The 23195-nt window shown below is 37.7% G+C and overlaps 1 protein-coding gene across 1 annotated transcript in view; it reads left to right on the top strand.

Annotated features, from left to right (window-relative positions):
* The window catches only part of LMBRD1 (LMBR1 domain containing 1), a 67918-nt gene that overhangs the window by 17009 nt on the left and 27714 nt on the right, over positions 1 to 23195 (top strand). The window contains exons 6-8 of the mRNA XM_050314996.1: positions 3668 to 3756; positions 7606 to 7679; positions 21972 to 22097. Of these exons, the coding sequence (XP_050170953.1) occupies positions 3668 to 3756; positions 7606 to 7679; positions 21972 to 22097 (289 nt within the window). The remainder of the gene's footprint in view (positions 1 to 3667; positions 3757 to 7605; positions 7680 to 21971; positions 22098 to 23195) is intronic.

The raw sequence follows: 23195 nt of genomic DNA on the forward strand, positions 1-23195 counted from the left end.
GGGGATTTTGGTATTTCTGGTTCTAACTGGAACAGTTTTACTGCTATTACACATAGTAGGTTACTTGCACATTCTTAAGGTGGTAATAGTAAAAGAGTAGCATCATCCTAATGCCCTCAGAATAAAGCACACTTGCTACCTAAGATGCTGGTACAGAGCAATGTAATTCTTGTATTTCCCCTTTAAGGGAGCCTAGAGTTAATCAACTGTTTTTATAGCAAGGGCAAAGAGTGGCTGCAGAAGTCCCAGTGTGATAAGAAAGAGAGAAAAGTGTTGGAGCTGAAGCTTCTACGTGAGGGGTTCAGCTGAATGTGGTAGTGAAGACCAGTCTTGCAGTACTGCCTGCTGGTAGTAGTATGGGATTTTCTCTTTGGCAGTCATGATCAAAGGCACATTAAAACAGACTGTAACTTTATATACTGAATTTAATTCTGGGTGGCTAGGCTTAATGGCCTAGAATACTCATCGATACAGGTTACAAGAGCAAGAGGGGTTGGAATATTTCCAGTTAAGTGCCTAGGAAGTGGTCTGTCTTCCTGTGCTTACATGACTAGCATCTCATAGCCAGACAACCTCTGTTCTGATTAATTTAGCAAGTCATCTGTATAATTAAACCAGGTCAATAAATAGCTTTAAAGGTCTACATAAGAAGTTCCTGCCTCTTCCCTGGTCAGCATTCCTCAAAAGAATAGTGAAAGTTATTTTAAGTTCAAAGTTTAAGAATCTCTCATTCTTACTGGAATGTTGACCTTGCTCCGCTGGAGATCTTTTGGACTGTTTTGGGAAACGTGGCACAAAACAGATATGACCTTGGAAGTTTTTTTCTAAATGGATAGCACAGCTCAATGATCAGGATGTTATTGTCTGAATTCTTATCAGGAATAGGGTTTATACCTCTTACTCCAGTTGTCTTTTAGTCTATTGTGGTGGCAAAAATGTGCATGTTTATAATGCTTAAATCCTCTGCACACAAATAACTTTATGCGGAGTACCGTTAAGAGCAAAATATAGGACAAATTTATATTGGCATACTCAGAATTAGTTTTTACTTCTAATGCTTTCCCTTCTCGTAATACAAGGAAAGTAGATAACTTATCTCTAAATGTCATGTGCTTGTCAAGGGGCTTGAGATACTACAGTCTTCATCAAGGCACACTTGCACAGCAGTCTAGTGTGAAAAAAATGCTTTCTTTTAAGCATAATGAGTGTTTGGTTCCAAAAGGAATAATTCCATGACTGTCAGTGTTTGAAATTAAACTGGCTACCTTAAATTTTCTAGAACCATTAGTTCTTAAAAAGCTTGAATGTATGTCTAATTAACCTGTAAATAGTTATGCGAATTATATCACAGAACTTGCTTTAAGCAAATGAGTTTAAATGTAGTGTGTTGGAAAATAATTTCCTCAGGATGACAGTTATTGACACTCTTTGATTTAAGGATCGAACTTAACCCATCTACACCTGTGTGTTATTAGCCTTGCCAAAAGTTAATAGTCTTAAACTGCTTGTCTTGCATTTACTTTCCTTGTTCTGTAGCCTCGATATTGATCTAGATCTTAATCATAATATACCCAGGATGTAGTTTCCTTCTACTCTTAAAATTACTGCAGGTAATACTTTCATTTATGTTCAGAACTCCAAATGTCAGACATCACAGCTAAGCTGCTTTGTTTGCTGTGTTACTTAAATTCTCAGCTACAGCTGTAAAAGCCTACCCTGGTGCTTGTACTCTATTCAGGCACTGTATTGCATCACAGTGATGACAGGTAAATGGAGTTACTTGGCATGGAAACTTCTCATTCTGTTTATCACTCCTATGGCCCTCAAGCTGCATTGACCATATAGTCAACCCAGCAAAGTAGCCAAGGCTTTTGTCAAATTTGTTGCTTGAAGAATAGGCTAAACTGCTGTGTGATGTGCTGATGCAATAGATAGGCTGTGTTTTGGAGATCCTTTGGGAATGTGGACTGGATGCATGTCTGTAGATGGCTGGGTGTGCTAACTGTGTCTTGTGCATGAAACTTGAGGAGGAGCAGAATCAGATGTCCGTCTCCTTCAGTTGAGATTTATCTGAGTAATAATTGAAGAGTGTGTACAACATACATAGTGGCTCCTGCTCTGATTAGTGTCTTTTGACATGATGGTTGTAGTCTCAGGAAAAAAAAAAGGAATCCTATTGCTCTCAGGGGAAAAAAGGTAAGCAAGTTATAAATATCCTAAGATGTTTCATTTGTTCCCTGCATGTGGTCCACAGATAGCAAATCTGTACTGATGCTAAAATAAAAAGGAGTTGAGCTCACTTATGTTCTAAGTCTCCTATTTTAACCCTTTTTAGTGAATAAACCTGCAGTTATTTGTATTTCTATCTCTCATAAGTAGAAATAATGCCTAACTTGGTTTTAATACCCATGTCTTCATGTTGCCTGGATGCTGTTTTACAGAAAGAACTACTACTAGAGTCAGATACAAGAAGAAAATCTAAAGTCAACAAGAATGCATCAAATTAAGTAAATGATAGCCCTCAATCTGCCTGTAGTGCAGTCAAGAAGCTGCAAATCAAGAGTTTTTTAGAAATTAAGGTTTTAATTTTTAAAATGTCAGCTTTTTTTGTAGACTTCCAGTTTAGTTTTGATGTGATAATACACACAGTTGGTCTAGCCCAAACTTTCAAAACATAACATGTGTTTTGTACTTGAAAGTCTGAGACATACTCCTGGATATGTGTATTTGTTTGGAACTTGAAGCGGGGATCTAATTAATGTACTCCTTCTTTTACAAGTCTGAAATATACTTGCGAGCATTCGTGTTGGACTTAGGGTGGGCTCTCCCATTCTTGGTCTAAAATGTTTCCTTTCAAATCTGACTTCTTGTGAGTTGTAGGCATCCTGTTTCATGTCTTGAAGCAATGGTTTCAGTGTTTTTTTGGTATGTAGATACTGGTTTTCCAGCTGTTACAAAACCAGCTGTTTTGTCTATAGAGATACTGAAGAGTTACTTGTATAGTTTTACTTAGGATGGTGAGACTGACAACAGGAAGCTTTCAGTTAGGGGACTGTTCTACTTGACACCGTTCTCTGACCATTCTTTGCTAGTCTCTGCTTATTGGAAAATCAAAAATATGTAATGAACTTCCCTGGGCCAACTACAGAACAAAGAATGGAATGCAGCAGATGCATTATTTTAGTTGTAATAATGAAAGATAAACATATCCCTTTGAATTTTAATACTTGTTTTGGAAATCATAAATTGTTTTGTTCTGGCTTTCAGAAGTGTGTATTTATAAGAGAATTTGTCTCAATTGATGCTTAAGTTTATTTGCTCCTCTGCATGTGAATCAAATCAGGATAGTAAATCGGATTAATACATCTTAATGATACTTGAATGTAGGGTCCTTACCTCTTTTAGGACTGGGAAATAGAAAATCACTTGTTCATTGACCTTAAGCCTGACTCTGCACACTCATACATGTATTCTGTAGGTCTAAATAAAACATTTGAGGGGAATGTGAATAAAATGAAAGACTGCCTTCAGAATTTTTGAAGCTTAATGTCACAGAACTCTGTTTCTTCAGGAATGAATGGATTTCTGTTTTCTTAATTGCAAAGAAGAATTCTCTTTATATTTGAGTAATTAGGATAAGAAGGATTATTTTTTTTCTGTATTACAGTGCTTTTGTTCCTTTGGATATTCCCAACAAGAAAAATTCCACAGAGTGGGAGAAAGTGAAGCTCCTGTTTGAAGAATTTGGAAGTAGTCGTAAGTCTGAGATGTGTTGTGAGCTTTGCATAAATTGCTACTAACTTGTTTTGGCACACTTGTCATTGACTGAACAAGATAATTAACTTCCTTTGTGACAGTTTTCTACCTTGACTTCAACTGTTCACCTACACTAAGTCTTTGCAATAAGATTGTTCTTTCTGTTCAGAGAAAATTTAGAACTGTCTTTAAAGTACAGAGAGGAGACACTGGCAGTGTCTGCTTTCAGTGAAGTCCGCATTTGACAACATGGATTCCAATGTTGTGTCCTCTGATGTTAGTGATGGGGAGGGGAAGGTACTTTCTTCAATAGTTTTCACTTTACACAGCTCTTAAATGCTATTTGCATACTGGAGTTTGACTTTTTTTAGGTTATGGTGAGTGTGTATCTTGCCACGTGACAGTCTGTAATTGTACCTAATGAAATGCAATAATGCTGTTCACTGGAAGAATGAGACTAGTAGGTGGCCTTTGTCTGTTTAGACAGGAAAATCCTATGGGTGTTATGATTCATTCCCTTTGTTCTCCTAGTACTGACCTTTTCTAAAATTGTTGTATTTGCATTTGTTATACTAGGGCTGTAAAGGCCAAACTCCATGAACTAGTATTTAACCTCTAGCTTGTGCAGTTCATGTTTTTTAGCCAGTGCAATTCATGTGTTCCATATTCAGGGAAAAAGTGTGAAGTAAGTGTTTTATGGGTGAGATAAGACAGACTTTGTGTTGCAGTCCAAAAGAAGGTAACTAAAAGTCGTCTAGCAAACATTAATCCCAGTGCATAAGTACTCCAATATTTTGAGCCTCATTCTCTGTATATCAGAGTATTGGCTTCTGTGTGAATGTTTTAGAATATAACGACACAAGCCTTTGTCAAATCACATTCTGCATTATTCTAGGAATTTCTTCCTGACTAAAAATTCCCTGCAATGACATTAGCCAGCTCTGTCAGTGCTTCAGGGCCCATCAACTTTGTATGTACAGCTGGCTGAAGTATTCTCTAACCTGCTCCTCTTCCACCAAGAGTACATATTTCTTACAACCTTTCTCCCTGAGCTTCCAGGAATAGGTTTCCTAAGTCTGGTCTTGCTAGTAAAAGGCTGAGGCAAAGAGGGCATTTAGTAACTTGGACTTTTCATGAAAAAGTCCTGGACAAGTCCTGTATCACCAGGGCCCCTGCCCCACTTGACAACAGGCCCCTATTTTCATCATCTTTCTCTTGCCTCTTAAATACTCAAAGCCCTTTTTGTTTGCTTTTACATCCTTGCAGGCTCTTTAATCATAATGTGCTCTGTCCATATCTTATTCAACATTTTGGCTGTCTGTTTGTTGGTGTTAATCTTGTTTAGCAAAGATTATGACAGTGTAGGAATAAATGCTTCTCAGATTGTTTGTTTGTACAGATAGTGACAGTGGTTGAGCTGAGATGTAAGCTGATTTTTCCAGGCTACCTTGATATGACCATAATGAAATGTTTATCTGTATCTGTTTTGCTATGAAAATACAGTATAGCTAATGTTTATTTTGAGGAAGATATAATTTTTAGGATGCTGGGTTGGGATGTGGAAGTCTGGTGTTGTGTTCTGACTCCATCAGCATTCTCTTATGACTTCCAATTTCATAGGATAATTCAGGCTGAAGAGACCTCAGGTCATCTAGTCAAATCTCCTGCACCAAGAAGGAAGCAGTTAGGTCAGGCTAGGTTGCTCAGGGCTTTATCAGCTAGCTCTTGAAAACCCCCTAAGTTTGGAAACTCATTTATCGTGTTGTGAAAGAATCTCCCCTCTTACCCAGTGTGGCTTTAATGCCATCACCCATTGTCTCACACTGGACAACTATGCACCACTGAAGAGCCTGGACCCCACCCCTTTGATAAACAGACAAGCTGCATTAGGTGTTTCCAAAGCTGTTTCTGTCTCAGCTGAACTAGCCTGGCTCCTCAGCTTTGCTGCACAGCAAGTGCTCCAACTTCTGACCAGCTTAGTTCTCCTCTTAACTTGCTCAGATTTGTCAGTCTTACCTGTAGCAAGGGTGGCTGCAGCATTCCTTATATGGTCCCATCCTTTAACAGAGGGGCATGCTCCAGTTGATACAGTCCAGGATTCTATTAGACTTCCATACTGGTAGGGCACACTACTGGTTTATCTTCACATTGCTGTCTCCTAAAATTTTTCTGGCTTTTGTAGAGCTATTCCACAAACAGCAGATGTCTGCAGAAGGTTCTTTTGTGTTCCAGTTGCTGGAGAAACAAGGACAAAATACTTGCCTGTTGTCTTTACTTGTACCTATTGTCCTGTTTTTATCTTAATTTACCCTTTTCCTTTGCCTGTCTGCAGTGGACCAAAGAAATATAAAGATCTTGAGACAGAGGACAAGTATCCAACATCATCAGTTGGTAGTGGGATAATAAAAGGAATGTAAACTCATCCACTGAGGCAGAGCCTGATAATATACTTGTGGTATACAATTATAAATTTTTCAGCCAGTTAGTTTCTTAATGTTCCATTGAACATAGTTCAGACTTTTAAAATGGATATTAAATGTTAGTTTCAAATACTTGTACAGAAGGAACATCAAATACAGTAAGTACATTGTGTGATATGTTGCAAGTAAGGGTCACTCATTTGGTTGGGTTTTTTTTCCCCTTGAGCTTCGGAAACTAAGTCAAATTCTCACAGGTACTTAAGGGAGAAGAGTGCTAGGCTTAGGGTTTGGTTTTGTGGGTTTTTTGTTTAGGGTTTTTCTATAAGTTTTAAACGTAGCTTTAGTATTGAAATCTAGGGACATACTGCTTTTAGTTCCTGGAAAGTTGTTTGGTATTATGTGGCAAAAAGAGCAAAAGGGAGATTTGAGCTGTAAAGTTGGATTTGGTTGTGCTATTCTGTTAGTTTAGGAAGAAGCCTGTAGGGTTGGTCAGAAGTAAGATGCAGCTTCTCATGGAGGATCTCAGTTTATGACTGCTTGGTTCTGTGTTCAGAAAATAAGAATGGAATCTGGCTAGTAATTCTCTGTGAGTAAGAATAAAAGTTAACTATACTCTAAATTTTTGAATTAACTAAAGGGGAGAACATGGGGAAGAACTCTAAATACTAGCTTGGTTATGACCTGGCAGAAATATGAATTTGATTGCTGAAGGTTAATTTCTGTAGTATCTACTGTAAGTTTCCATGTTACTATTTTATCAAAACCATTTGTGATGTGTCCTGCACAGTGAGGTTAGGGACAGGCCTGTTGTGAAGCATTATGCAGGAGGTTTGTGTGAGTTTAATGCCTTTTTCTTTGGTAACTCTTTCTTTTACTATCCCTTTTCATTTCTAGAGTGATAATAAGGCTACAGTAACTCTTTAGTCCCCTGAACTTTTTCCAGCTTATAGTCTGCATGTCCATTGAGTGAAGCTGAGGCCTGCAGCCTGGCTTTTTTTGGTTGCTTGAAAGATCCATGCTTGGCTGATTCTGTATAATACTTTAGTAGGAGAAATTAGGTGATGAAGAAAATTAAGATTAACCATCCAGAATGCATGTGAAAACTGTGCAAGTTACCACAGCACCCTAGGGAAGCCAGAAGTAGGTCTTTAAGAGTCACTAGACAGCTATGGGAGCAAGTTAATTAGTGACTCTTCAGCCATTTGACTGAATGCAACTTCTTTGAGTCTGTCCCACTTCCTGCAATGTGCAAGGAAGATCTACTGTGGACAAAAAGCTATGCTGAGTTAGGGCTGGTAACTGTGTCTCAATCTTTTTCTTTATTCTCATGAATTTAAATCTCTTCCGGAAACCAATTCAGGAAGAAGGGTTCTTACACATTTACTGTAAGAATTTTCAGAAGGCTCTTTTTTTTTTTTTTTTTTTTCAGATGGCTTGACTGCACTTTCATTTTCCATTAGTTCGTTGACTGTGATTGGAATGTTGGCGGCTATCACTTACACAGTAAGTTATGTGAATTTTTCAGCTCTTTACATTCATGATACTTAGATGTATCGTCTTGTTTTCCTGGTAAGTTTTAATCTTTAAGTTCATGTCCTTGCTAATATAACTTTGTTCCATTGCATCCTGGCTCTAGCATGGTGAAGTTGTTCGCATGTAACTTTGCTGTGAACTCTAAGTACCTCTGTAGCAAGAGCTCATGAAATAAATTAATTTGAAGCATTACTACCCAAGGAGGTGTTTTGTTTCAGGCTATAAATGTATAAAATTCTCCTAGAACAAGTATATAAGAAAGAGGGAAGAGTGTTTGTCTTAACTGGGTAAGGCGATAAGGGATAAGCTGAATACTACCTTTAGACTCCTAACTGCTAGCTAATGATTTTCTGTCTCTCCAGCTGGCGTAAGCTGTAGCAGAATTAGGTGTGGCAGTTCAGTACAGGTTCTTAGATGTGTCAGCCTTGACAGCCTGGTGGTCATCAGGGTCTTTGCAGTAGGTAGGAGAACAATTGGGTGGATCAGCTAGTGGGTATCTTAGATGAGCTGAATTGCTCTCAGCCCCATTGACTAGGTGCTTTAACTTGACCCAGACCAAAAATTTTATTACTTTAAGCCTTTTTTTAAAGTGACACGGGTCATTAAATTATTCAGGCTACCTTGCTGACATCTATGTCATCTATGTGACGGTCAAAAAAGACCCAGACCTTCACTTAGCCTGTAATAATGTCAGCTTTTAAATTTGTTTCCCTTAAGTATAGCAGGAAAGATTAATCTCTTGTTCAACTACATTACATTACTGAAGAACACATGTAGTGTTATGTTAACCTCCATGAGACTAACATTAAGGACGAACTCATTAGCTGGAAGAATATTATCAGTGTTTTGTTCAAACAGCTAAATATTGTTTTTATAACTGTTAGCAGACATCTATAAAGATTTAAAATGTAACATTGTTTACATTTCAGTCAGCAGTAAATTTGTTTTATTTTCATGGTGTATAAGAAAAACCCTAGATGTGAATGGATGTGGCACTTTGCTCTATGGTTTAGTGGGCATGGTGGTATACAGTCAAAGGTTGGACTTGATGATATTGGAGGTCTTTTGCAACTTTAATGACTCTATGATTCTTGGAGGTTTTTCAATTTATTGCTGACACTTTCTGCTTCCAGTGTTATTTTTGAACACGATCAGCTGTGTATTACAATATGCTTCTGTCCTCAACACTAGCTGAATTTGGAAATATGTGGCTTCCATCAGCATTCAATAACTTCAGTGTTTTGTGTTGTCTGTGTTTTCTCAGATGACGACAATACCTTGGTCTTCAATGTTGTTGCCTCAGTCTTAATGTATTTAGGACTTATACAAATAGTGAGTGATAAATGAAGTAAACATAAGCATGAGCAAGTCTTGTCTGAATACCTTGTTTACTAAGACTTTAGGCTTATTTGTTCCTTTGAAAACTTCAACTGAGCTGTCCATGCAAATGTGTAGAGTGTGAAAGTATGACTTCCTTTGTTTTCAACTGCTGCATTTTTTCCTTCTGAAACTATCCCTTCTGTTTTACAGAAGGTAAGCATTAAGGCAGAGTGGGAGAAATGGATGAGCCACTAATTTTTTAAGCATGGAAAGAAAATACTATTATGTACGGGTAAACACAAGAACAAAAGCAACTATTTCAAAGTTTTCCACAAATGTTTAGCAGATGATGGGGGAAAAAAAATAGATGGAGACATGATGTGTATCTGAGTTCCTATGTCTTTGGATAGAGGTGATCTCAGATCTTTGGTTTATATCAGTGAAGAGCTGAGGATTTGTGGTACAGACATAACAGAAATTTTTTCATGTTCCCTGGACTTCTGTATGTCTTCAGGCTGTTTCAATGCCAGTGTTGCAACTGTATGTTAAAGGAAGGTAAAGACAAGGTGTATCTGGTCTTCTGTATACTCATATTCACAATGAAGGAAAAAAATCTGAATTAAAATCTAATAAAGGTTGTATTGTAATAAGTGATATGTTAGTAAATCCTTTCATACCTAATTAAAAATGGCTTTACGTTGAATGCCTGCTATAACACAAAATACTAGAAATACGTAGGAATACTGTGCCTGCAGTGACTGCGGTTGACTGATTTAATCCTACCATGAAACTGATGAATCAAGTGCTTCTATTTCAGTCCGTGGCAGTGCCATTTATCCATTCTACAATTAGTTAAACGTATGTTAAAGGTACTGCTTTGTGTGGCCTTCAGTGTGAGGAATTAGATTATAGCTGCTCTGAAATTGAATTTCTGCATTGTGGTAATATACAATACTGTGAAAAGCTGAGGGGTAAAAAAGGCTTTGGCACTGTCAGCAGGTAGCCTTGAATTTGAGTAGAAACTGAGAAAAAAAGCTCACTTTAGCATGTGTATGCTTCTAGGCTTTCTTTGTGAAAGCATATTCTACTGCTTCCACAGGAGGAGGGATGCAGTGGGCTGGTGTTCTTTAGATATGGCTGCAGTTTAAAGAATGGAACTAGCAAATTTGCCCTAATGACTAATCCAGTTAAAAATCCATTTTTTAAGGATCGATTGAGTGTTCTGGGCCTCTCTGAAAGTCCAGGTTGATTTAATGTGTTACTCTGAAATATGTGGTGAGCTATTAATGTAACAAGGAACAGACTTATCAGACTATGCTGTATTGTAGCATTTGATGTGTTGGGATTTTGGGGGGAAGGTGACGCATGGGGGACAACACATCGAAGCTTTGTGCTGGACCAAAGCTGCTGACAATTGAGGACTTGTGTTACTGAGTATGATAGAAAGGCAGATAACATTGCAGTTTGATGTGGTTGTCAGTATATTAGCTTTCTGGATTCCATTTTCTTATGACTTCAGACATCAAAGTCACTGTAAGTTTGGTGTAGTGATACATACAGAGAAGAGCTTTTGTTGTAGTTTGAGGGAAAAATGCAACCTTTGTTTTTTTTGAGTTTTTCCCCAGCATCTGACTGGGGTAGCGTGAAATACACTGTTAAAATTGAAGTTGCTGAAGAAATAACATCTATTTAGTATGAAAAGTTCCTGAGCTCCTCAGTTTCTGTGAAATGCTGGTTAAGAATTTGGGGAGGATTAGTAATAAATTACAATCCTGACAGCATCTCATCCCTGAAGGTAAATCATTGGGAGGGTACTAACATGGAAATTACCATCTTAAGGAGTTAATGTAAAAGCTGCTTTTCCCTGGGGAGGTCAGGGAGAAAACTCAAAACTGCTTTCAGTGATAACTTAACAGAGAAGATTGTGTATGTGTTGCAGGTGCTCTTAGTTAAAAGCAAGAATTACTGTAATAATTAGATTTTAATTTAAGTTTCACGCTTGCTATAAAATATCTTCGGGAGTCAACAGATAATATTTGAATAAAGGAGCAAATGAAATGTTTTATGGTATTTCTTAACACCATGTAATTCAAATGAAAATATAAATGAGATGCAAGGAGAATGACTGAGGAGAAAAAGGAGTGTTTAGAGAGTATTTTTAACTACACACTTTAAATGGAAAATAAATCGGTTTGTTCTGTTTGGTTTTCTACGTGATGACATTAGGGACAGTCCTGCACAGTGTGGCAACTGTGGCTTTCCTGGGCCTATAACAGTGTCTGGCTGTAAGCTGTGTGGTTTTGGAGTCAGAGCCTTTTTTCAGTAGTGTTGGACTTCCATAGGAAAAACAGAACTTCTCTAACACTTGGTAGCAAAGCAAGATGAGAGGTGTCTAGCACAAGGCTAAACACTTTGACAGTAGTGTATAACGATAAGCTACAGCAGACATCTTGGCTGTATTTGACGAGTTTCTTACCTCATAAAAGTCCATAACATTAAATTCTCAAATTATTTTCTTACATTTGCCTTTTCTTTTGTTAACTTTGTTTCTGTTCTTTGACTCTAGCCATTCCAATGAGCAGTTTTTCTTCCTAAGGCATTTATTTTACTAAGAGGTGGGCACAGAACTGACTTGTCTAAATTTTCCAAAAACTTAGTGTTGCAAACATACAGGTTATGACAAAAAACCCAAACCAAACCCAAACCAAAACAAACAAGAAACCCCCACAAAAATTAATTGTGTGGTCACACAGAATACTATTTTCTTAGCAGCATGACTTTTTTTAAATTATGTCAAACAGTTTGAGTACTGTTTCTAGACCTTATTTGTATTGCTACAGTACCATTTTTAAAACATAATTCAAAATCTTCTGTAAACAAGTTTATGGACAGATATCCTTATCTGTTTATGGACAGATATTGCAAATTTAACTCTCAAAATTTCAAAAGGTTTGACTTTTGAGCTGCACTGTTCTTAGAGTAATGCTTCTCATGTCAGCCTTCAGCTCTTCACAACTCCTATACTGTTACAACATGCCAGCATCTTTGATGTGCATTTTCCAAACATTGAGAAGCTACACCTAACCCACACTGAGCATCTCCCATAAGATCCCCATGGAGAAGCTTACAAAATATGAGTTGGATGAGCTGACAGGAGGTGGATTGAAAACTGGCTGGATGTCTGGGCCTAGTGGATGGTGATCAGTGACATGAAGTCTAGTTGGAGGCCAGTCATTAGTGGGATATGCCAGGGATCAATACTGGTTCCAGTTCTGTTCAGCGTGTTCATTAATGATCAGGATGATGTGGCAGGGTGTACCCTCAGCAAGCTTGTAGGTGGCACAAAACTAGGACAATGCCCTCTGGAGCTGATACCCCAGAGGGTTGTGCTGCCATCCTGAGAGACCTTGCTAGGTTGGGCAGTTGGCTGACAGGAACACTATCAAATTCAGCAAGGGAAAGCGCAAAGCTTTGCAGGAATGGACTCACATAAATGTATACAGGGGACCACCCAGCAGGAAAGCAGCTTTGAGGAGAAGGACCTGGGAGTTCTGGTGGGCACAAAGTGAACCATGAGCCAGAATTGTACTCTTCTGCGAAGAAGGCTAATAGTATCCTGCATTGCATTAGGAGAAGTATTGCCAGCTGTTGGTTGGTGATTCTTTGCCTTTACTCAGCCCTGGTAGGGCCACATGTGGAGTTCTGGGCTCTTCCTGTTACGAGGAAAGTCTTGGAGCTAGAACTGTTAGCCAAGAGAAAAAGAAGACTTAGGGAAAGTCTTGTTAATGTGTACAAATATCTAAAGGGAGAGTACAAAGAGTATGAAGCCAGGCTTTTCAGAGATGTCTCTCATCCCATTCCTGGGCAGAGGGCACAAGCTGAAACACTGAAGGTGACGGATCACTTGCACAAGTTGCTTAGAGAGATTGTGGAGTCCCCTCCTTGGAGATACTCAGGAGCCATATGTGCATAGTCCTGGGCAAGCAGCTGTAGGTGACCCTGGTGTTGGACCAGATGGGCTCTGGAGGTCCCTCCCAGCCTCAAGGGTTCTGCAGCCTGTCTGTGTGGACCTACAGGATTTAGCAGTGGTACCAATGGGTGACACTTAATGTCTTGTCCCTCATGGTGTGAGGTGTCCTCTGTTTAAGCTTGGCTCTAGCCTATGAAAAGCTTCGAGACAGCGATTGACAGTAAGATTGGTTCTTTATTGGATTAATTTATTTCAACAATACTGGTTTTACTGTTATAATCTCATTTAATTTATGTTGGTTAACTTTTGGTTAATTTGTGAAAAAAAGATTTACTAAAGATTTTTACTGTGATCTATTCACCTTAGTACAATGTTCAGAAAAGTATGCAGTGATGTCTGAAAAGAAGTTAGTTCTATGTTTGAATAGCTACTAGCTCTTCTGAGATTGTTGTGTGTCAGAAGATAGTAATAACTTTCAAATACTTTGATAGGTGTCAAATTTTTAGAGGCTTATTGTCCTAGTGGTGGGAAGATGACCTGTTTGGGGTGGGGGAGCAAACAATCATTGAATACTTACTCTCAATCTAAGCAATACAAATTATTTTTTCCGTAGTTTTGTAACTTTACAACTTGGTTGTACAAGAAGCAAACTTGCTTGCTTCTGTGAATAGATGTAAAAATATAAAAGCTGCAGTTAGGTTTCTTTTGACTAACTTTGAGCTGATCCTTATTAGCATGGTCTTCCAGAAAATAATACTAGAACTCAGATTTTGTGTTCATTTCCTTGCTGAATCCCTGAAGAATGATCTTTTCTTTGTTAATTGACATTTTGGAAGACCAGGAAGAGACAAGGAAGATGCAACTGGGGAAGATACGTATTCTGAATTTTTAACTTTCTAAGGGGAAATAATAAGATGAAGTCTACAAATGTTCAGATGATACATTAATGTTACTGACAAGCATAAACAGATGTAATTTTTCTCAAGAATATTCAATGTTTAAATGAGTAACATTACTCAGACTGATTTTTTTTTTTGTGTGTATGTCTCAATTCTTGGCATAATACTGAATTGGTACTTGCTTTTCTGGTTTTGAGCTTTAATAACACAAAGTCTGCTGTTTCTTTGGTATTAAGTTATGTGAAGTACTGAAGTACAGCACTTGGTAATTAAAATTGTTTTGTAAGAAATGTGAACAAATGATCCTTGGGGGGCTCTGCAAATCTGTGACCTTGATGATTTATACTGACAGCTTTTTATGTCTATGAAGGTGCAATAGTAACAAGAAAATGATAAATTAGGCCTGCAGTGCTGTACTGGTTTTGGCTGGGGAGAGTTTGAAACAGTTTTGCAGATGATGTAGTTTGCATCTATTCTTTCATTAATGTGTTTTGCATTGAAATGGTTCTACATTGCCTTAGGTGTTAATACAATAGTTGTTGTTGGCTCCAGATTGCTATTTGAATTCAAGGCAGAATAACATATTACTCATACAGTGATAGGCAGATTGATTTTTGAATGATCTTGTGCATCTCATTTAGCATGACCTTGAAGGATGATTGTAATTGGCTTTGTAATTTCTCCAAACATTTAATAAGCGTTATTTGGTTGGTTTTCTTTTTTTACACAATTGTAAAGTGATCCTTTTTTTCCTCTGTCTTGAAAGAGGAAACGTTGGAAAGCTTAGTTTGTCTAATCACAAATGTAATGACCTTTTCACACCTAATTTTTGTCCAGAGCATGATTTACTTTTCCGCAGTTGACTTAACAGCCAAAGAGCTTAAAAGCTTTTATAATCTGTCTCACCCCAGAAGCATTTGTTCACCAGCGATGTTCTTTTAAGTAGACATCAAGTAGCTATTCAGAAATTCATAAGTTAGTAGCATTCACTGTCATTACCATTTAGTCACTACAATGTCAATTCTGACATACAAAAGGAATGTAATTATTTCATTATGTTCACTTCTCCATGAAGTAGTAAATAACTAAAATAGCAAACCAATTTGACTGTTGTTTTAACAGCCTTATTCCTACTACCATCTTGGAGAAGTGTAGATATTAAACTGGTGGATAGCTGGTAGTTCTGTATTTTGAGATTTTAGAATTACAACTTGAAAGAAGATTAATCTTTGGTTGTTAATACTTTTCCAAGCCTAATGGAGCAATACAGAAGTTGGCAGCTAGGTCAGTATTACAACTGAAGCAGGGTTAACTTTTTTACAGAAGTCTTGTCCAGCAAATATAAGTGCACTGTGTATAGTAGAACAACTGTAGTGTAGAGGCACTGACAAATAAGTGAGACAGTCTTGCAGTGTACATGTTGAGACAAAAGATGATTATGCAAAATGAAGGTGTGTAGCAAGAGGCTGTAGGGATGAATAGTAGAGAAATGGATAAAGAAGTGCGTAATGCAAGGTTCATGTTGCGTACAACAGGTTGTGCAAGAAGTGCCGTACAGAACATACCTGTTTTGTTTGCCACTCACTTCATGATTGGAGATGTTCGAAGGATGACTCCATAGCGATGTTATTCAAAAAATGATACTCTTGTAGCAGCTGAAGATTGTGTCCTAAAACTTCACATGAAATAACTGAGATTTTACTAGATAACATATTGAATGTTCAAACGTTGAGGATGTGTGAACTGCTGTCCCTATTTGCTATGCTTAATGATGTTCTGGAATTCCCATTGTTGTCTTTTATTGGTAGTATGAATAGATACCCAAAGATGGAGATGGCTTTAATGTGAGAAAGCAGATGACAGTTTCTTGTGGAGTTAGATTACTTTTCAGGAGAATTGTGCAGTCCAGCTGCGCAGAGAAGGTACTGTTTCAGTAAGGATGGAGTCCCAGTTCCTCTTACGCAAGCTCAGGGTTACCTGTATTGGTATGACATGTGACAGTGCACCTCACTTGGGACTACTTAGTTGGACTGACTTACCTCCTCTGTCAGAAGCAGTGCTGATAACAGTGCATTGTATCCATGAACTATGTCAATTGCAGTGAGGGATAAAAGGTATCATGTGACTTCCTTCATGGTTAACATTATGCAAACAAGAAGCTAATTAGACTACAAATATAGAAAAATCTCTTCTATACCAAAATATTCTTGAAATGGAGGGCTTTTTTCTGGAACACTTGTATTGAAACAAATTAACTCATGCTTGACTGTATTTCATAAATACTGCATACACTAAACTAGTTTAGCTGGTTTTAACTTGAATAGGTACATTTTTATCAGAGTCCAGTTGATAGAACTGAACATTTTGTCTTTCATGGTCACACTTTCAGGTGAAGTATTGAAACAAGCTGTTGTAAGAAAATAGGAAATCGAATATTTGCATCTTTAAAATTGTGAACATTTTTGGTGCCTTTTATACAGTGATAAAAGATTTCTCTTTTCTATTTGGCTTTTTCATGTGACTTCACTAGAGGGCAGTGCCGTGCAAGAAATGTTTGTCAATATTAATTTCTACACTTCTTGCCCAAGATTAGATATACATCTTTTAAAACACCTCAGTCATAGCCACTTTAAAGCCACATGCATGATATATAGACCTCTAAAAAGAAATTGAATGGGAAGTCTTTCTGCTATGCTATGCAATTATTTTTTGATAATTTATTGAAATCACAAGTTTAATTCTTTAATATATTTAACGAGAAAAGGTTGTCAAGCTATCTTCATTTACAGTTCTGGGTGCGTACCAAGCTGATCAGAAACAACTTACCTGCTCTGTTTGATCCCTAACAAGGAGAAATTATCCTGTTTGAGCCACAGGTTAATCATTTGAACGCATCTCATTATCTGAACCTAGCAGATGTAGAAAATGAAACATAATCAACTTAAAGTGCAATGCCTGATAGTTTCAGGCTTTTTGCAGTAGGTGTTCAAAATAAGCTTTAATTGATTTAACTCCTTTCTCAAGTAATCTGCTATATTCATTTCAGTGTGTTTTTGCTGTGTTCCTCATAACTGATTTCTGGGCTTGGGGCTGGTACGGTTGATGATTAGTTGTTCCCACCTTAATATTTTCTTTTACATGAAAGTCTTTCATAGCTTCTGCAATTTAGAAATCTTAAACTGGAGGTTATGGTTTCCAGTGAAACACCTTTCTGGATTTTTTAAGTACAAGAGGGTTTATCCCTGATGCAGTTGTTTGGTGCAACTTCAGTAAAACATGATTATACAACTTGTTGCAACTTCGTTTGTGTTCTGCCTTCTATTTATAAGTGACTATTAACATAGCAGGCAGCTGGTAGGAAAGCCTATTCCCTTATCTGACCGTGGGTTATGTGAGTTTAGCGAATCTAAAATGTTGTAACATACTGAGTCTGCGAGGGACTAAGGATCAGAACAGCAGCTACTCCTCCTAAATCTTAACTGTGGAATGACAGAATAGCTGAATCTGCTGCAGATGGATGGGAAGGAAAGGTACATGGGGGAAGTGAAGACTAAGCAAATTGGAAGCAGTGTTCATGTAATTTCTCATAAGGTATTTTAATGCTCTGTCTGGAGCACGGAGTATATTTGGTTTCAGTGGTATGCTCAGAGAACTGCTAGAGAGTGCTTCTGGCTGCTCTTCAGTGCTACTGAAAAGTACAGAATGGTACTAAACTAGTTGTGTTCATGTGAGTTACTGGCTCCTGCTTTACCGACAAATTACTGTGTTAAACCCAGCTACCACTTCTGTGAATAACAAATAAGGCAGAAGTCTCAAGAGTTGTTTAGAATGTTCTTCTAATAGGGTTGGTAAGGCCAGGGGTTTCTGTTGCTGTAAGTAATTGTTTTTTTTTTTTCTCTGCTCCTTCAGAGTAGGCAGCCACTTACTTCAAGAAATCTGTGAAGTATAAATATGAACTTGGTCCAACTAGAGATATTAACTGTATTGCCTGTGGGTAGAAGCTCAAATGAGAATGAGACAGCTGCTCATGGATGATGCCTCTAACTTGTACTTACTGAGGAGTGAGCTCTTAGAATTTGGCCTTCCAGCCCTTAAGCTAACTGATAAGGGGTGATTTCTTACATGGATCACTTGCAGTGATTCAAGAGAGGGGAATCTCCTCTCAAATAAGTTGATTTAACTCTAAATTTAGATTTTTCTACTGTAAAATGTGGTTTCAATGAAGCTGATCAGACATCCAGTAACAGTAGAGACAGCAGCCTGAGGCTTGCAGCATGCATTATCAGATGCCAGCCTGAACAGTTAGTACTTTCGTTTTAAAGAATATGTATGGCAAAAAACCACAAACAAACATGTATACTGCAATTACCTGTACAGACATTTGCATGTCTGTTTTTACTCTTTGGTGTAGTGTTTCTTACCTGACTTAACACTTCTAGGCAAAAGATAACTAAAAATAAGTTGGAAACTGTTGTTTCAGTAGTGTGTGTCAAGAATTAATTACATGTTTCATCTAAATTCATGTATATAAATTACCTTAACTGCTTTAAAGGCTCTTTTGATCTGTTTTTATTCATATTCAAAACTTTGAATCCAGTTTGTTTCAGGACTTAGCCCTTTCTTGGCTTTAGTGTTATAGCTTTGGTTTTCCTGTGCTATCTTCAATACACTGCTTGCTTGTTAAGTTGCAGATGCCCAAAATAATAGTCCATGAATAATTTAACACTTGTACTAACCCAGGGGATTAAAACTCTGTCCAGGGCAGCCTTGAACTTCTGTATCAGCCTGAAGGGAAATGCAGCCCTGAGAATGAGCTAATATAGCTTCTGTTCAGACCTGTGACACATCACATGAGATGACTCATCTCTCTGTCCTTCATCCTATATATATTGTTGTCTTGAAGAACCAATGTGTCTTTTTCCCACACTGATGATGGGAGGCTTACTTGCATAATCATCTCGCTATTATCATCTTTTGTAGTCAAGGAAGGAACTTAGACCACTTTTATCACTAGAGCAAGCTTGGTGTTCAAGTATATAATTCACATCTGCAAAAACAGCAACACAATGCATCACTCTGAGAGTTGTATTTTCCTTTGTAGAAATGTAGAAGAGTTAAAGCTCTGCATTTTAATTCTTAACTATTTCTGTTGAGTCTACTTGATATGTGAGTTGATGGTAACTGTTTGAAGAACAGGTGAAAGCCTTTGCTGGGTGGTGAAATCTAATTGCTTCTGAGCTTAGCTTTGTAGAATTTGTTTAGACCTATTGTCATAGTAATCCCTTATATGCATTTCTGCATACTGAATATTGGTTTTGTCTGTGGCTGGAAATGTCTTGGGTTCCACAGAGGAACCTCAGATAAATTGTAGCCTGCATTCTAGTTATGATACTGGATGGTGTTTGTACTTTCCCCCAGATTCTGGAGTTATACCACTGGCTGACCTGAGTGAGCTCTTCGGGTTCAATATGGGCCCAATACTAGTCAGTCTTTAGAAATTATCTGGATGATGAGGTTGAGTAGACATATAGTTTAAGAATGATTTCCAACTGAGAGAAGTAGATAAAACAGAATGAAAAACCACCACAGAGACCTTGACAGGGCAGATTGGTGCAACAAGAATGACATCGGGTTTAGCAGTTCTTAAGACCTTCTTTTGGAATGGGTTAATTCTGAGGAGCTTGAATCTAACAGCTGGGGGATGGCTTGGCTGAAAAGGACCTGGAAGTCTTAGTGGACAGTAAGCTGAGCATGATCCAACAGTGTTCCTTGCAGCAGAAAGGCAAACAGTGTCCTGGGCTTGCATCAGCAAGGACATAGCCATTATTTCATTGTACTTGATATTTCCGAAGCCACACATGGGAATACTGTGTCTTGTTTTGATCCCCCAGTTGTTGAAAACTGTAGAGACTCCTGTGGAGGCTTGTCTGAGTGATTACAGGGTTGCAGAGAGCAACCTATAAATAAAGGTTGAAGGAATTCTTTCTTTGGCCTAGAGCAGAGAGTTGGGGGAGTGCTTTTTAGCTCATGTAGATGGCAAGGAGCTTAATGCTCTTAAAGAAGATACTCTAAAGGGAGAACCAAAACACATTTATGAAGAGTTGTGAAGTTCATCATAAGTTAAATTATTTTCCTTACTGAAAATATTCAGTTTTGTAAGTAGGCCTTCCTATGGCTGACTTGCTCTGTTCGAACCAGAATCTCTAGAATGTCTTGGAAAGCATAAAATTGTTTTCATCACCGGGCTGTGAGAAGAGATGTCTTTTCTATTTAACACTTCTATAGCACAAAGCTTTAACATCAGAACTGAAATTGTCAGTTAACTTTTGTAGATGTGGAAAAGGGAGTTTAACTTGATTTGGAAGTCTGTAATCATTGCTGCAGGTACCTTTTTTTATCTGTGTTTTTGGGTTACAAATGAGACTATCAACTGTGAAGTCCTGAAATGCTGAGCAGATAGCTAATAGCTTACCTTTTGTTCTAAGAGCCTATTGGACCCCAAATTCTAATACTGCATAGCTATGAAAAAAAAAGTCAAGTAGAGCAAGTTATCAAAGCTCTCCAGCTGAATGGGTTCTTTGCTGATATATACTTCAAGAAACGTTTGAAGGAAAGTACTTTTCTCTTACACCCTTAATTTTTTTTAAAGTGATTTATCAGTTACCATTGTTTCCTTGGGTTTGCAGTTTGTTGAGACACGTGCTGTCTGTTCAACTTTACTGACATTGTTCCAACAATTTACTGGTAATTTTTACTCCAGACATAAGAAACCTATTTCCATAGCAAATCAACAAAGCTGTCAGACTTGCTAAAGTTCTGTTTCATGCTTTTCTACCCTAATACTTAGAGGAATTTTTATTGAAATCCTGGAAAATGATTGCTTACAGAGTCAAACTGAAGTTTGTGGGCTCTGTCAGATCTTAAGTGGTTACCAATTTAAAGAGTTAATTTGGGTTTGAGCTACAGTAATAGTAAATAAGACCTCTTGGTTAAATGGGCCTAGAAATGGATGTTGGTAATGGGGTATATGACAAATTCAAAAATAAAACCAAGAAATGGACAGTGTCTTGCTTTGGGTGTAGTGTGTGAAGACTTTTATTATGCTTAAGTAGGTTTCTAAGCAGGTCAAATCATGCCTTATGAAAACAAAACTCATGTGATCTGACAGCATGTAAGGTGGCATTTTTAACACACTAGCATTTGTGTTAAATCTATTCTCAGTATGAAATACAAAGCTGTGCTTGACAGAGGGAGTGGTATTCCTGTGAAAATCTAGGAAACTGCTCTTCAGCATTTTTGGAGGTATTTAACAAACTTGTAGAGTGGCACTTTAGGACATGGTTTAGTGGTGGGCCTCGCAGTGTTAGTTTAGACTTGATGGTCTTAGAGGTCTTTTCCAACATGAACAATTCTGTTTTCAGAAGTTGGCAAGTGTTCATATATCAGGCACTTTAGTAAAATTGGTTATGTTAACTGTGATTGAGAGAGAAAAGAATCTTCCTGCTGAGGTCTTCCCCAAGGATAGCATTCACTGTAAACAAATGACAGGCTAATGGCTAATGTCTCTAAACTGCTTGGAGAAACTTCTGACCTTGGCCTTTATTTATAAGAATTGTAGGGTAACAGGGAGGAAATAGAGCCGTTTTCTTCTTTACCTTGCCTCAAATATCTGTTTCTTCTTATGTTAGTGGAAAGCTTACAGACCTTGCATTGGAAAAATCTGGGAAAGTTAAAGTTTTGGGAAGCTATGTGGCTTGACAAAGCAGAACAAGTAGTCTGATAAATCTTCAGTGTACCGTGCTTATACAAGGTCTTAACACATGCTACTGCCTAAGTGATCAGGAGACACTTAAGTACCACTGGAACAATATGGGATACTGGAATTTGCATAGCATATCTGTTATGTTTTGCTCAAAAAAAGGAAAATAATTGATTTTTTTTTTTTTTTAGAGCATGCAGAGGGGGTGAAAAAAACACCAGTACTGATACCTTATAGCTATGACATACAGCAGCCTTATCAGATGAAAACATATGGCACAAAATTTGAGTGTGTCTGTTTCCTTTTTATTTTAGGCTTATGGTATGTCAGCTTTGCCTCTAAACTTGATTAAGGGAACTACTAGTGCAGCTTATGAACGTTTGGAGAACACTGAAGGTATTGAAGAAGTGGAGCAACATTTATTAAGGATTAAATCAAAGGTATGGTCTTCACTGTTCTCACTTTCTTAATGTTTTTTTTCTTCCTTATTAGCTTATGGTTCATGCTATAGAGTTTTTGTGCCAGAAAGACTAGCAAGTAAAAAGTGAATAGCTTGCAGTTATTTGAGTTATTTGGGACCAAACATGGTCACTTGTGTAGTAGTGATTAGGTTCTCTGTGTGAGTAGTTATTTCTGTCTAGCTAATAATAGTGTTAACAAGTACAATTTCTCCAGTCCTGCTTGGATGGAAGAGATACTTTGTAGATAGTAACCTCACTTAGTCTGTTGCTAGAAATGGCATCCAATTTGTTGATACTTACTCGGTATAGTGTGGTTAACACTGGATGCTTGCCACGTAGAGCTGTCATGAGGTAGATTCATCAAACTGTGAATCATCTGTATGAATAAATAACAGCCCCAGATATTCTTGCTTCCCAGTAATGTACCTTGCTGTTATAAATAATTTCTTTATGAAAAGCATACATATGGAAATCTGTTCTGAATTCTAAACATCCCCATGTAAACCCAGGATGGCTTTGCTGCTAAAGGGAATTCTGTGCTTAGTGTAAGCAAGACACTTTTAACAACCTCCAAGGGCAAGCCAAAGGAGGGTAGGATTTCTGCTTTACAAACAAGGCGGTAGGGGAAATCTCCCACGCTTTTTTCAACCCATTTCAGATAATAGTTTGACCTGTGTTTTCACAGCCTTGACTGGGAGGAAGGGATATTAAGATGCCTCACTTTCATTCTGGCCGTCCATCTGTGCTGCTGTGTGCTCTGTGATAGTAGACCTCAACTGTTCCAACAGTTTCCCAACAAATAAGGGAAAAAATTAATAAGGAATTTCAAAATTCTAAAGTATGGTTTTAGTATATTTCCTACTATATAACAATCTCTTTATCTAAGTATCAGGTTGTAATACACTAGCATCGATGTTACAAACAGCTTTGGTTTGGCTATCTAATACCTGTTTTGTTGCTTTTGCTTATTAACATGTAACTGAGATCTAAGGATTTGCTACTCTGTTTATAAGAGTGCAGTGGTTCCCACTCAGTGTTTATACTTTAATTCAGAGCCTTTATTCTTAAACATAGTTA

This window comes from Myiozetetes cayanensis, unplaced genomic scaffold, assembly GCF_022539395.1.
Source record: "Myiozetetes cayanensis isolate MyiCay16 unplaced genomic scaffold, myiCay2020 scf2-11, whole genome shotgun sequence".
In the NCBI taxonomy this organism is placed as follows: Eukaryota; Metazoa; Chordata; class Aves; order Passeriformes; family Tyrannidae; genus Myiozetetes; species Myiozetetes cayanensis.